The sequence below is a fragment of the Podarcis raffonei genome, chromosome 7 (assembly GCF_027172205.1).
Source record: "Podarcis raffonei isolate rPodRaf1 chromosome 7, rPodRaf1.pri, whole genome shotgun sequence".
NCBI lineage: Eukaryota > Metazoa > Chordata > Lepidosauria > Squamata > Lacertidae > Podarcis > Podarcis raffonei.
The window spans coordinates 79356602-79372154 of NC_070608.1; the positions used below are offsets into that span (position 1 = coordinate 79356602).

General features: G+C 41.4%; 1 protein-coding gene and 1 long non-coding RNA gene across 16 annotated transcripts in view; one reads left to right on the forward strand and one right to left on the reverse strand.

The window, feature by feature from the left end:
* Positions 1-6052, forward strand: part of CTNND2 (catenin delta 2) — a 515372-nt gene extending 509320 nt beyond the window's left edge. For all 9 annotated transcript variants that reach the window (XM_053397153.1, XM_053397157.1, XM_053397156.1 and 6 more), the window contains 2 exons: positions 1470-1543; positions 4749-6052. In XM_053397153.1, the coding sequence (XP_053253128.1) occupies positions 1470-1543; positions 4749-5009 (335 nt within the window). In that variant the 3' untranslated portion in view covers positions 5010-6052. The remainder of the gene's footprint in view (positions 1-1469; positions 1544-4748) is intronic.
* Positions 1-15553, reverse strand: part of LOC128417922 (uncharacterized) — a 75162-nt gene that overhangs the window by 47886 nt on the left and 11723 nt on the right. For all 7 annotated transcript variants that reach the window (XR_008331618.1, XR_008331617.1, XR_008331616.1 and 4 more), the window contains exons 2-4: positions 11417-11618; positions 3572-3628; positions 1883-1915 (exon numbers count right to left, since the gene is read on the reverse strand). This is a non-coding gene — a long non-coding RNA (uncharacterized LOC128417922). The remainder of the gene's footprint in view (positions 1-1882; positions 1916-3571; positions 3629-11416; positions 11619-15553) is intronic.

Genomic DNA, 15553 nt, shown 5'->3' on the forward strand with positions numbered 1-15553 from the left:
AGTAGCATAAAGATATCAAACACATGTGCACATATCCTGCCTCTGAATAAGTGCTAGCAGGGAAGGGAGATGATGGAAGAAAGCAGCAGCAAGAATTCCCTGTTGGAATGAGCCTATTACTCCCAGATCTGACACTTGAAGGAATCTGGACTAAAGGGTGGGGCGAGAACCCTGAGTTTTCCATTTTATCCCCACCAGTAACAAGATTTGGTTTCAATACTATTTCTATTATGCGTTCAGATATACAGCCTCTCCCATGCCACCAGACCTTTATTATTATTATTATTATTATTATTATTATTATTATTATTATTATTATTCAGCTTCACTTGGCAATCTCTATTATCAAGTGCCTCCTTACAAAAATCAAAACTACAACACCCGTGTCCGATTTTTTTAAAAATTAAGAGCTTTTTGATTGAGCTGCTTGATGCCACCTCACTCCAAATTTCTAAGCAGCTAATGTCACACTTGTCTGACTTTGCCACAAGGAACAACCAGGACCCATTCAGCAAAGGGATAGTCTGGCCACATTGGTAACCTCAAGCTTGGACTACTATAATGTGCTGCCCTTGACATTGGTCTGGAAACTGCAGCTGCTGCAAAATGCAATGGCTGTGCTACTCACTGGGGTGCTTTACTACATGCGTGCTGCAACACTTTTAAATTGCACTGCTTGCCAGCTACTGAACCATGTTCAAGGTTTTGGTTTTGACTTACAAAGCCCTGAAGCACTTGGAATGAGACTGCCTACAAGAGTGCATTCTTTCCTACTGCCCTCTTATGATCATTGTGTTCCTCTGCTAAGGCTTTCCTAAACAATCGCAACCTTGGTGTTTATAAGTGATTCACATGCTATTTTAAAAGCCAAGTTCTATATGGCCACAAGTGGTTTGTTTACATGCAAAATGGCAAATTTGCAGTTTGGACTATGATATGCTATTATGTTCCTGACTCTTAGGTTTCAATCCTACTGGAGATAATGAGCCATTAGGGGGTAATGAATGCCACATGCTATAATTATCTGTTCTGTGAACAAATATAGATGGCCTGTAGCTCTTGACAATCAAATTCATTGAGTGACTCCATGTTCTGGTGTATTAATGGAAGAAAAATCCCTTCTGTCATAGCGTATTGATTATTTTATACATCTCTGTCATTTCTCCTTTTAGTGCCCTTTTCCTAAACTAATAAGCCCCAAGAAGCTTAGCCTTTCTTCACAGAAAAATGCTCCAAAACCTTCATCATCTTAATTCACCTTTTCTGTGACTGCTCCAGTCCTGCAATAACCTAACCTGGGCCATCACCAGAACTGTGTACAGCGTTTTCAATGTGCCTGCATAGCTGATTGCTAAGAAATGCATTATGATGCTTGCCTGTTTAAACCATGAATTACCCTTTTCACTTGCTACTAGCTGGCTTTCTGTTTGGTAACACAATTCCCTTTTCTCCCCCCTTCTCATCTTCAGCTCAGAACACTGGAATCTCTACTTTGTACAGAAATTCTTATGGTGCACCTGCTGAAGATATTAAACACAACCAGGTATGCGGCCAAAGCAATTCATTGTTTTTTGAGCCATAACAGAATCTAACACATAAAGAAAATATGAATTGTGGGGAGGGCATTTTTGTGAAACTGTGGCCAAACTCTTGGTTTATTTATTTTTCTAATTAAATTTATTTATTTTTCAAATTAAAGTGATGGCCTAAACGCTCATGAGTTTCACACAGTGTAATTCGAAAATATAGAATCAAAGCCATTTGAAAATAATATAGAATCAATGCAATAAACTTAGTATTATACTAGTTCCAGAACAGGAATGAGGGCATAATAATGATGTAGTCTTTAACGATAAGGAAAGCAAAGTTCAATTATTCCTACCTTTGTCTCTATCACACCACTCCAGCAGTGTTCCTGCAAGAAGGAAATATATAATCACTTTTTCCGATCAAAGTTTGTATAAAACTATCTGATAGCAATTGTTAATTGTTAATGCTTTTCGGGGAGGGGTATTAACAATATGCATGCAATGATTTTATAGGATTCATAATATATGAAGAACAGTTCTCTACTTCACATTTCTTAACTATTCCCATCTAATAATAATCTTATTTATACCCTGCCCTCCCCGGCCAGAGCCAGGCTCAGGGCAGCTAACACCAGTAAAATTACAATAAAAACATAATTGGGGGGGGGACCAATTTAAAATACAGGTTAAAATGCAATTTAAAATGCAGCCTCATTTTAAAAGTAGCCCATAGATCAAAACCATAAGGGGAGGGGAAAACACAAGGGTCAGACTGAGTCCAAACCAAAGGCCAGGCAGAACAGCTCTGTCTTGCAGGCCCTGTGGAAAGAAGTCCCACAGGGCCTTAGTCTCTTGTGACAGAGCGTTACACCAAGTCGGGGCCAGTACTGAAAGGCCCTGGCCCTAGTTGAGACCAATCTAGCCCTGGGAAATGCCAACATTTACTGGTCAAATATGGAAATGAGAGTAAAACTCAGCAGTTGCTGAAGACCATGTTCTTTTTGAGCAGCATCAGTAAATGTCACAAATATCTGTGTTATGGTGCTTGTTTTGGAAATTCACCAATCTGCCATCCTAAACAATAAGTAAATGTCATCTTAAGGCTAAGGAAAAAGGATTACATCTGGCCAATATAATTTAGTCTTGAGATGTATTAGTAAATGTCAGGATGCCCTGCCAAAACTTGAAGAATTTCTGGTTAATGGTGTTCTGACATTTTCTGTAACAAAAATATAGGAAAAGAAGATGGATTTTCTTCTGCTGCTGTTTCACTTGGCCTTGCTAATGGGAGGAGCTGTGGTCTGGATGACACATGACAATTAGCCATGATTTGTTTGAAAACTAGCTGGGGTGGTTTTTGTTGTTGTTGCCAACAAACCACAGTGTGAGCCCCATAGCTTACAGATCATGGTTGGTTTTACCATCGTTTGGCATTATGCTTGAATTCAACAACCTTGCTTAACCATGGTTTGCTGGGCCACCTCACCCCAGACATTTGGCAGAGACACGAGAAGAGCAACTGGAAAACAAACTAGTTGCAGGAGCAAGCTATGAGTTGTTTGTGAGGTACCTCATGCCTTGCTGAGCAAACCTTGGTTTGAAGGTAGTAGATTATACAGGAGATATTCCAAACATGTAAGGTCTGAACAAGAGCAAAAGACTATGGTTTAAAGGGCCAAAGGGAGGGTGTGATCAGGGTCGAGGGTCAGGTTCCAGAGAAGACAGTAGGACAAAGCAGTGTCTACTTGGCTCCTTGAGCAAGAAGTTGCTCAGACTGAGGGAGCAAGGCTTGTGCAACAATTATAGAGAGAGAGCCCTTGGTCTGGCTAGGCTGAAGTGCAATCTCTGGCCATTATATGGGTGACACCGCAGTTCAACAGAGGTCAGTCCAATGATTGCTCCTGCCTGAGCTGCATTGGACTTGCAGCATCTTACACAGCAGTGCAGACAGAGTGCACATTTTCAATCCAGTTTGTTTTTCTGGCATTCTGTGTGGAATTAACTATATTTTACCCCAGTCAAACACCAAAAAGTATCCTTACCTCTGGACTGCACTCTGTTAAACTTCTTAGACCAAAAGAGCTTCTCAAAATTGAAGCCTGGGGGAAAAAATAAGTTATTATTATTAGACATTTATTTGTATGCCATTTTTTGTTCCTAAAGTCCCCAAACCCAAGGGCAACAAATTAAATTGCAACTGCACAAAAATACATTAAAACAAGATAATACCATCAATCATACCAGCAGTATAGATCAGCAGGATCATGAGATCAGGGGATACATCTGTTGTCATTAAAAGCAGAGCAAAAAAGAAGTGTCTTTTGTGTCTGCTGAAAAGAAGGGATCATGTTTGTGTGTCAGTGTGCCTGTGTGCCTGCTTCTAGAGCTCTTTAGTAAGTACTCAGGACTGAAAAGTTCAATACATTGGTACCTCGGGTTACAAACAGTCCTGCTTACGAACGCTTCGGGTTATGAACTCCACAAACCCGGAAGTAGGTGTCCCAGGTTGCGAACTTTGCCCTGGGATACGAACATAATCTGCTTCCAGGGCCACGGGTTAAAAACGCTTCGGGTTAAGAACGGACTTCCGGAACGAATTAAGTTTGTAACCTGAGGTACCATTGTAATTTCAGTTAGCTTGCTGCCTGAATATGTGAGGCAGGAAGCACAATGTAGGAAGTTAGCTCCTTGTCATCTCGCTGAGCTTCTGGTGTTCTTCCAATTTAATACTTTGAAAATTATCTATTGGTAGTTTATTTCTCATGCTGCTTTAACTGCAGCTTGGAAGATACAGCAGAAAAGTGCCTGGGAAAGGGAATCAGCTTTAAGCTATGTACCATGAGACATTTCCAAAGCCTTTTTCTTCCATTCTTTCTCTGGTTTGCAAATGTTCTCACAGTCCCAAAAAGCTTGGCGACCATTGCAGCAGACCCTTTGCTCTTTAACCGTCTCTTGAATCAAAACGTCTGTTAGAGCAGTAATCAATGCAAGTGCAAAGCAGTCCATTTAGGAAGATCAAGCAAAACAGTGCAATTAATTCGGGGGGTGGGGGCCTAAGAGATTATGAATGCAGCTGCTGAAATGTTGGAAGTATTCATACTGCCAGCCCTAATAAGCATCGTTAAAGTGGAAGCATCTTATCTTCCTCCCTAAATGATAGCTTGATTCCCATCACAGCACTAATACCTAACAAGCTGAGGCTTATTGTTCTGTTGATAGGTCTCAACACAGCCAGTTCCACAGGAGCCCACTAGAAAAGATTATGAACCATATCAGCCATTTCAGAATTCAACAAGAAACTATGACGAGTCCTTCTTTGAGGACCAAGTACATCACCGTCCTCCTGCAAGCGAGTACAATATGCATCTGGGACTTAAGTCCACCGGGAACTACGTCGACTTCTACTCGGCTGCTCGGCCCTACAGTGAACTCAATTACGAAACAAGCCACTATCCTGCATCTCCGGATTCCTGGGTTTGAGATTTGGGCAAGGAAAAAAACAAAAACAAAACGGCTCCGGGAACTGTGCATGTGCATGCATACCACAAGACATTCTTTTCCTGCAAATTTAGTTTGTTAAAAGCCTGTTCCATAGGAAGGCCCTGATAACCAAGTGTGGAAAACTTTTAAGATGCTTTTAGATGGCTAAACGATTTGGACATTAAGCACGGGAGTGTCATTAGAAAGGGGGGAAATGTATATGTATTTCTGTATCTATATAATCCCGTCTCTCTCTATATATAGATATAGAAATATATTGTGGGGAGGGGGGCAGCTTTGCGGTTGGCCCTTGTATGTAGAGTGTAAAACAAATAGTGCTGTATATTGAATGTGGCTGAAGGAAAGAGGGGAAGGTGCAACAGCCGACGTAGGACCAGAGTTAAGCACAAGAAAATGAATAGTTTACAAAACCTTAAGGGGGACAGCTTCTCACACTTTGTTTCCTCTCCTCATCCATTGTGAATCTAGGCTTCAAGTTGCATTTGAGGTTTCCTCTGTACAGCAAGATGTTTCTTGCCTTTTGTTAATGCATTGTTGCAAAGTATTTGATGTACATTACAGATTTAAGAGAGAGAGCGAGAGAGAGAAGTGCATTGTGTATATTACACCAATGCCACAGTGTTTCTTCATCTATGGTTCTAAATATTGCTTCAATTTCAAAACTTTGAAATATGTATGAATTTCCAGGGGGGGGAGAGGGGTTGTTTTTTTCTTTCTTTCTTTCTTTCTTCCTTTTCTTTTCCCCAGTGCGTTTTAACAAAACAAAAAAAACAACCAACGGAATATTTAGCAGTATTGTTCGTTCTGATATGTGAATTTGTTTGTGGCAACTAAAAAAAAAAAAAGGCATTCAGCAGTTTCTGACAATTAACATTCATCATTCCACACTCCTTGTCAACGAAGTGCTTTTTCACTGCCTAAAATTTTAGATGTAGATATTTGAAATAGATTTTTTCATTTATACCAGTTTTCTTTATGATGATACAGTGTTAAAAAGAAAATAAATTACAATTGATCTGTCATCCATATTTGCTAAGAATGTCTATTTCCAAGAATCCTCCATCTAAATACACATTCTTGCTTGTGTGTGTATGTCTGTGCGCGTATGTATGTCCCCCCCCATGTGTGCATAATATTCTGTGTGTATGTTTGTGAAGCATAAAGTGTGTTCTGTTGCAATGTTGCCAGACATGAGAGAATTCTCATCTACCTACGAAACGGGGGGGGGGCGCTCTCCACAAGATACGAGACCATTTTGCACTCTCGTACACAAATACATAGACTTTCAGGCTTGCTAAGTGCAGAAGTAATCTTCGGACCAACAAGGGGTGGGGTTAGCTCAGAAGCAGTTCCCAACATCTCATACAACAGTATGCGTGGGAGAGTATGCTAGAGGTCAACATTTTCATCTCTAGTGCAGCTATAGCAGCAGAGTACAGCAGAAAGGGATTCCTTCCCCATTTATCCAGATAAATTGTGTGCTGTTTCCCTTTAGTAGTGCTGCTGAGGACTTGTAAGGGACTGGGGGATTGTACAAGAGGAGGAAAAATCCTGATCCTCCTTTGCTTTAGGTTAGGTGTGAAGGACAGCCAATATCCTTAGGTCCCGATAGCCAGAGGTGAGGAATTTCTGAGCAATGTCTGGCATCACTGCCCCTACAAGCTGAGAGTCCTTCCTCCCTCCCTCCCCACCACATGTGGTCTGTCCTTTTTTGAAGAAGAAAAAGAAAACAAAGAGTTTTGAGACTGTGCTACTGTGGACTGATAATCTGGCCACAACTGTTCCATCTGCTATTGCCTCTGTTATTTTTTTTTATTTATATATGTATATATTAAATTTTTCTCTACAGTGGAAACTCCAGTATGTATCGCCCCTTCCTTGCAGTGAGAGCTGACTGACCATCATTGGGGATTCACGTGGTTATCCAGCCCTAAGTACGCTGCTTACTTTTCCCCCAAGGAAAGAAGGGAAAGTTTAGCCATTCATCCACAAACTCCAGTGTGAGAAAATGACTGAGCAGTTCTTTGCCAAGCATTTGAATCAAAGAGCAGGTTCCGCTGCTGTGAGGCATCAAGATTAATGTAACTGCCCTAAATGTGAGTTAACACTCTTGGGCCATCTGCTAGGTGAGGTTCCGTGTTCGTTCCCCACCCCAGAAGAAGTCAGAATGCAACAACCAATATGACAGAATGCATGGCTGAGAAGGAAATAAAGTTATATAACATTTCAGAGAGCAAATAGTAAATTGATATCTAAACAGTATCCTATCCACCATCACAACCCATGGAAAATATAGACCACTTCTGTACATTGTTTAATCTGGTGTAATATAGTTAATGAAAAATAACATGTTTGAAATAGTGCAGCAGAGGAAGAGGGGGGCCTGGGTCTCCATCATTTGACAATTGTTGGTAAGTATAAAAATATTGCAGTTCTACATTGTATGGTAAGGTAAAGGTAAAGGGGCCCCTGACAATTAAGTCCAGTCGCGAACGACTCTGGGGTTGCGGCACTCATCTCGCTTTACTGGCCAAGGGAGCCGGCATTTGTCCGCTTCCGCAGACAGTTTTTCCAGGTCATGTGGCCAGCATGACTAAGCCACTTCTGGCAAAACCATAGCAGCGCACAGAAACGCTGTTTACCTTCCAGCCGGAGTGGTACCTATTTATCTACTTGCACGTTGGCGTGCTTTCGAACTGCTAGGTTGACAGGAGCAGGGACTGAGCAACGGGAGCTCACCCCATCGCGGGGATTTGAACCGCTGACCTTCTGATTTACATCCCCAAGAGGCTCAGTGGTATAGATCACAGCGCCACCCGCATCCCCTTACATTGTATGGTACTCATTATCATTTACATAGTGATGCAATGCACAGCCTTTTTTGGAATTATACCGCAACTACTGCAATTTAACATTTAATACCAGCAGTGTACTGGCTGCAATGCTGAACGCAGAAGAAAAATGGCCTTTGGCCAGAGTACTGGAATACAGTTATCCTTGTTGAGTCAAATTGCTTGAAGCAGATTTAAAAACACAAAAAAAATTTGGAAGAATCTGATGTTGAAGTGAACACACTACATTACTATTTGCTACAACGTACAATAACATGAAGCTACATGGCCAATATAAAATTAATCAGGACTATTTTGAGTTTCTAATAAGTGATGGTCATGTAATAGGACTTTCAGGAGGGGGTCCTCCTGAGTTTGTTACCCGTTGAGGTGTCAGGTTTAAGAAGCATGTGACTGGTTGGGTATTCTTAATCAATGATAATCGTTTCATCTTTGCCTGATATTTTATCACCAGAGATAAGAAAATATTTAAGAATGGCTGCCTGTATTAGAGCAGAAATAAACAGATGCAGAGCTATATATTGTAATGTAGATATGGTTTGTCAGTGATCCTAGCACTGTAGTTAACTTTTCCAGGCACGCCTTTCCAATGTACAATAAACAACCCTCTCTCCTTTTGTAGTAAACTTGGGGGGGGGGGAGATGTGGAAATCTAGTTGGAGGAAGGGATCAATGGACATATGTATATGAAATATATATATCTCACACACCATGATTTTAGATTCAAGTTGTTCCTATTTTCTTTATTATTAACTGGATGGAAATTAAACATGCACTTAAGCATGTAAGTTATCAAAAATTATCCAGTTTTAGAAAGCAAACGGAATGTTACTTCGCATCCGGCATAGCAGTGTCTTTGGTAACATTTCATACAGCGATCTGAGCATCACATTTTGACTTGAGTCTATTGTACATAGGAAAGAAATTTGCTTTGGATGGTGAGTGTGTGTTGATGTCCAGATGTGAAACAGTAATGCTAAGGGCCTGAGATGGGCATGCGGGCAACAAGATGGGATTCCCACTTGTTCCAGAATCAACAGCCACCTCTGTCTTGCTGCTTCCCATGCCAAAGCCCTTCAGGAGTAATGTACCACAATGAGCTGTTGCTTTGTGCATAGCGCAAGCAAGCAAGCTGTTATGCTTGGCATCCAATTCAAACAAGCTTAGATCTTAACGCTTATTAAGTAAAGTGGTTTACAATGAAAAGCTAAGTAATATAAACAAAAGACTTAAAAAAAAACACTGTCGAGAGCAGTTATATATTTCAGCTGCTGTTCCTCTTTCTGTTGGCAAGAGAACAGAATTTCTGGGCTCTGGGTGTAAAGGGACCTCTGACGTTTCCCTAGCCAATAAGAGGACCTTCTCCAATCTCACATGGAGGACCTGAATGCAGGTTGCTGGTCCATGAGATAAAATTTAGGACCTTTTTGCTCTAGACTTCCACATTCACCCTTAACATTTGATTGGGACAAGCTTGCATTTGAACAAATGGGCATGCTGCCATCATGTCTCGTTCCATCATTACTAATAAAGCATAGCATAAATACAAGCTTGACAGAGCGTGGCAAATGTAGCCTAAAGAGAAGTCACTTTCAAACTGTCCCAGTTTATGTATCCTGAAGGTTCTGGGAAGCCGGGTGTGGACTTTTAGGTGACAACATTGGCAAATGGTTTGGAAGATGGCATACCTGCCTATTGCCCACATTCCTATGTCATATAACACCATCAGAGGAGTGTTGGGCACGTTCTAAGAAGTTTGCTCTCACCGTCTGCATGAGCCCAAGAGCTGAGCTAGCACTCCACACAAAAGGAGTCTAGGACATGCTCCAGAATCCTGCAATATGCAGTGGTTCTGTTGTGCAACAGATGTTCAAGCATTCCTTGCAGTCAAAACAATAAAGGCAGAATAGAGAGTAATGTAGGGCGGGGGGAACCTCTGCCCTAAATAAAATACTGGGGGGGGGGTATTAAGATTTTTTTTATAACTAAAATGCTAAAATAATGAGAGATGGGAGAACAGCTGTTTGGTGCAGGAAGGGCAGAAAGCCGAAGAGTTCAGATGTAGCTGTTGGACAAAATGTGCAAGTCTGAAAAAGGCTGGACATTTAAACAAGTTATTGAGGGAAAGGGGTAGATTTTCCCCTCGTTTTAAAAGAAGTTGGAAAGACATAGGAAAAGGACAGTTTACGCAAGGTAGATTAGATAATCCCTAAACTTTTTATTGGTTTCCCTGACTGATTTTTTATTTTTTTGCCAAAGGCCAAAAGCTGCATTATCATTTGCCTCAGATTTCCCTCCACCTTGCCCATTTTTTGTCCTGCAGTAGCAAATACTTAAGAGTAATATTTGAATATTGAAACTCCAGTGACATACCAAATCACTTTCCAGCTAGGCATACGTAAATCCTTCACACCTCCCCAGTATTTAGGGGGCTTTGCAGATGGGTAGGTGGGTCAGTCGGTTGGTTGGTCTGTTGGTTTTTCAAATGTTACCACAAACTCTTGGCTGTGTTTCCCCATCCCCCCCCCAGCAATGTAATAACCCACATAGAAAGAGGGATTCCAAAAATGTATAAAATGTATTTGTTGTACTGTAAAAATGTTTGATTTAAACACAGACTTCATTTTAGACTCCTAATCAACTGTGTAGATCTCTATATAAAAAGCTCATTGTTTTATTAAGATGCTGTTTATGGTCTGAAAGGAATGGTTGAGCTATTATAATACTAACAAAACTGCACTACCATGAGCAATATTAAGCTTAAAAAGTGGACATTTCAAGAGTAAAATATTATTTAAACTATATTAATATTGAAAGTACATTTTGGCAATGTATAAACGCCCAAAAGTTAAAATAAATGTTGTCAAGTTAAATGGCAAAATACTACTACTACTACTACTACTACTAGTAATGAGAATCAACAGACTATACTTTTTCATTGTACATGTTGGTAGCATGTACAAAAGCTAACTTGAACTGAGATTTTCTATCAATAAATACTACTGTATTGTGGAGAGTTGCTGTTCATAGTGCAGTATGTGAAAAGCCAAAAGCAAGAAGGAATATATGCAGTGTTGAATATATACAGAAGACATGCCTCCTCGGTTCTCCATACATTTGGGACACATGCACACACAAAATGCTGGTGTAGCACAGTGGCGAAATGTATGATCCAAGAAACCCCCGAACTTCCTAGGCCCCCTAGAAGTAGCCAGCTTACTGCATTCTGTATGTTTCTGAACTCCCATCAGCTACAGACAACAATCTAAATTCATCTGGAGGGGGTAAATTGACTACCCCTGTCTTAGGCAATCAACTCTTGGCCCCTTATTCATGCAACCTCATTAAATAGTCCATTAACACCAATACTTCTCCCATCGTTCTAAAGAATGCTACAGAAATCTAGCATATCATATGTCAAGATATTGAATATGTCAGAATGATACAAAGACTGTTCCATTTACTTTAGGGTTCTCTCTAGCAGCCATAATAGAGCAAACATGTTACCCCCACCCACCCTGATTTGTATCCTACCTCTTGCTCCTTTGGGGAACCTGTTCTCCCCCAGCTAAGGTGTTTGCAGGCCAGCTCCTCCCAGTTTCACACAGCAGAACACAAGGCGCCAGCCACTTCTTCCTCAGCAGATGCTGAAAGCGAAGCATGGACAGCAATGCTCCCTGAGCAAATTTTCTCCCAAGAATTGGCGCTGTTCCTGACCAGCTGCTTCCAGTCCAGCCTGTGGCAAGGAGAAAAGGATTGGAAAAATTAGGAGCAGGAGGTACTTTCACTCCACTTAGGTCTAAGGGAAGCACATTTGACCTGGACCACCACCCAACACAACTGTGAAGGTATGGCCTAACTTGTCAGGAAATGTTCCTGCTGCAGAACATCTACAATATGCTTTTGGGCATATACTGTGACAGTGAAGAGAACTCCTACAGAGCAAAAATCACCAGCCTTTCTCAAACTGCAGGAAGAAAAGTATGTAAGCAAATGCGGGGGTGCTGAATCTAACACAGGTCCTTTGGGGGCTAGTAGGCACTTTCTCAATCTTGCAAAAGTGCCATGGGTTCTAGTCACAAAATAGCTGTCATGGATTGTGTGGGATAACACAAAATGGATATGGCTTAACACAAAATAGCTGCTGTATCTAAACAAGCAGATAAACAGATAGAACAAAATGATGTGGGCATGCCCCTATGAGCCACCCCATCAATGGGAGGGAAAGGCATCAGCTACCTCTGCATGCACAGAGAAAACCTTTTTGCACCTCTGGCAGACTGGGAACCTGGGAAACTAATAGCATCACAGAAGGCTTTAAGAGAATAGTTAGGATTCAGGGGCTGTGACAACCAGGAGCGATACTTAGTCAAAACCAGGGATGAAAGAAGCTGTCAATTTTGGTTCTCCCACTTTCTCATTTTTCCAATATTAAAATCAGTTCTGCAGCAATTCGTTTGAAACAATCCTCATGAAAATTCATCAGCATTTTTGAATCACAGAACTATGCAATTAGAAGGCACACCGGGGGTCATCTGGTCCAAGCCCCTGCAATGCAGGAATGTTTTACTCAATGTGGTGCTCAAACCCAGTTTAAGAGGCTCATGCTCTACTGACTGAGCTATCCATCATGGGCTTTAGTGCAAACTCCTCCAAATAAACACATTTTTGGATGCAGTTTTGACTAAAGTACACATTTTTGCAAGCCATTTCCCCCCAATACAACACATTTTTGTATATATTTTTTTTACTAATGTGTTCATTTTTATGCACACTTTCTCCAACTATATGCATTTTGATAAACATTGGTTGGTGAACTGCATCGCAAAATTCAGACAAGTGAAATTTTCAAAAGCTGGCTGTTTCGGTTCTCACATTGTTTCAGAATGTAGAGCTTTGATAGATTCACTTGCAAATGAGAACAGATTTTAATTTATTTCCTAACCCTAGTGAAAACTAAAGAGACCTTGGTAAGGATCAAACAAAAAGGTAGGTCGCAGGATATGGATGACACAGGCACAGACAAGAATAAGCATGTATTTCTTGAATTCCAGTGGGTAAAAGCAAGCAGTACTTGGTACCTTTACCTTTTGTGGGGTGGGGAACCTCACCTACTGCTTTTTGGGGAGGCTATGGAATAAATTGTTTGGATATAAATGGGGTGAGTTAGGGGCTGTGGATTTCCTTCCTGTTTCCCCAGAATGTGAGCAGTGGCTCAAAGGCAAATTGTGTGTCAATATGGCATCTATTAAATGGCAGGCCCACGTTTCTTCTCACCTGCTGCAGCCAAGGAAGAAAAAAAAGGAAATGTTGGATGAGGAAGTTTAAGGATAGGAAAGCAAATTAAGTACTTCGCTGGTTCAGATTACAACCCAGGCTGGAGAAGAAATCTGGGGTCTTAAATTCTTGCCAGAAACTGCAATCAAAGATTAAAAATTGCTGAGATGCACATTGTGAGGCAGAGAATGCTGAATGTCAGGGACACTGCTAATTCTGCGGCTCACTGGCAACCTTCATGAAAAATAAGAACCCACTCTCTTTTAGTTCAACAAAAGCTTCCCTGACTTCTCAGCTGGTGACTGTTCTTATTTACTAATGGAAATAGGCAAGTGGTTATTTACAAGGCTGAACTAATCGCTCAAATAATTTAGAAAATCTTAGCTTAAAAAGTCTCTCCAACAAGTGGGATGAAATTGATGCACATTCAGAGCTTTCTTAAGAGGCAAGCTAAGAAGTGAATATGCAGGGTAATGCTGCCATTTTCATGGGACCATAAGAAGCTGATACAACGTTCATCACACTGCCTGCAATTTCACTGTAATGTTCCTATAACTGAGTTGTGTTTTGGCAATGTTTATTAGATTACATGAAAGTGAAGGTGCCCTTTGTAAAGAAACCAGGCTCCCAGCTATCTCTCAGTTAAGAAAACAGTCTGAAAACAAAACTGTGTGATCTTGGTTTCTTTTTTTTTTTTTATGAATGCCTGTGGTTTATACAAGAAAACCCCAACTTTGTCTCTTAAATTTGCATATTAAAGAACTGCTTTCCTTATGTTGAAAAGAGCTGTGACTGCAGTAAAGGAACATTTGATATGATCATTTGATATAAGAAAATAAGGAAAACTAATGAACCCCAAGAGATACACTTTGCATAAGGAAAAAAGTGCCCTTTCTAAGGCAGGACATTCAGAAGAGAGATACTCGTTATGTTCTTCTAAGAATGACCAGTCAAAATAAATAGTGGATTGCATCACATTTTGTCGTGGGGAAGGTTCCTTTTTATTTTTGTGTTGGAAAGGTACAAAACATTAAAAGAATTGATCACAGGCATGCAAAAAGTTACCTGTAGGAGCTGATGGGAGAAAAACCAAATCCTCGCCTTGTGTAAGCATTGTAACAATCTGCCCTGGTTGCTTCAGTTCAGACCTTGCCAAGTTAACCTGACTGTACAGGGAGAAAGAGATTTGGCTAACAAATACCAGGTGTGGCACACGAACAAATTATGAAGGACTTACAGAATTTGGTACAGATCGGCATATATTTGTGTAAATACTGTTGGTAAGGTAAAGGTAAAGGTAAAGGTACCCCTGCCCGTACGGGCCAGTCGTGTCCAACTCTGAGGTTGCGCGCCCATCTCACTTAAGAGGCCGGGGGCCAGCGCTGTCCGAAGACACTTCCGGGTCACGTGGCCAGCGTGACAAGCTGCATCTGGCGAGCCAGCGCAGCACACGGAAACGCCGTTTACCTTCCCGCTAATAAGCGGTCCCTATTTATCTACTTGCACCCGGGGGTGCTTTCGAACTGCTAGGTTGGCAGGCGCTGGGACCGAGCAGCGGGAGTGCACCCCACCGCGGGGATTCGAACCGCCGACCTGACGATCGGCAAGCCCTGGGCGCTGAGGTTTTACCCACAGCGCCACCCGTGTCCCAATACTGTTGGTAGCTGTGGCTAAAGAAAGGAAAGCACTGCAATCCCGTTCCAGAAATTTCACCATGCATTGGCCAACCCATCCCAAGAATCTCCGCTGTAGGAATGGGGCATCTGTGTCCCACCCAATACGTTGCAAGACTGTTTGGCTGCTCGGCCATTGCCTCAGCTGGCTGGAGATTAGTGGAGCTTGAACAGCATCCGGAGGGCACACCAGCACCACAAAGAGTGTGATGGTGGATCAGACAATGGGTCCAGTATTCCATCTCCAACAATGGCCATCCAGATGCCTTAGGAAGACCAGAAGTGTGCCCTGACGTAGCAGGTGGGGCTTGTGTGGAACCCCAGCAATCAGAGGTACACTGCCCTTTAATCATAGAGACGACTTTTAGCTTGTCATAGTACCTAGTAAGTCATTTGGTAGACCTGTCTTCCATTTGTGTGATAGCTTCTTTAAAGTATCCAAACTAATAGCCACTGCCACATCTAGTAGCAATGAATTCTGAAAGTTAAGTATGTTGGTACTATTTCCTTTTGTTTATTATGAAATGAGTGCTGGCCAGTTTCATTGGATGGCCCTAATTTTCAGTCTATGCTCTCTCTCCATACCATTTATAATCTGATCAACTTTAGTCCTATTGCCTCCCCAGTTACCAGGTAGTCATTCTCCTTTTCTAAAATAAAAGATCCCAAACACGTGACCTGCATATAAATGAAACATCATAGAATCCCACAATATTAAGAG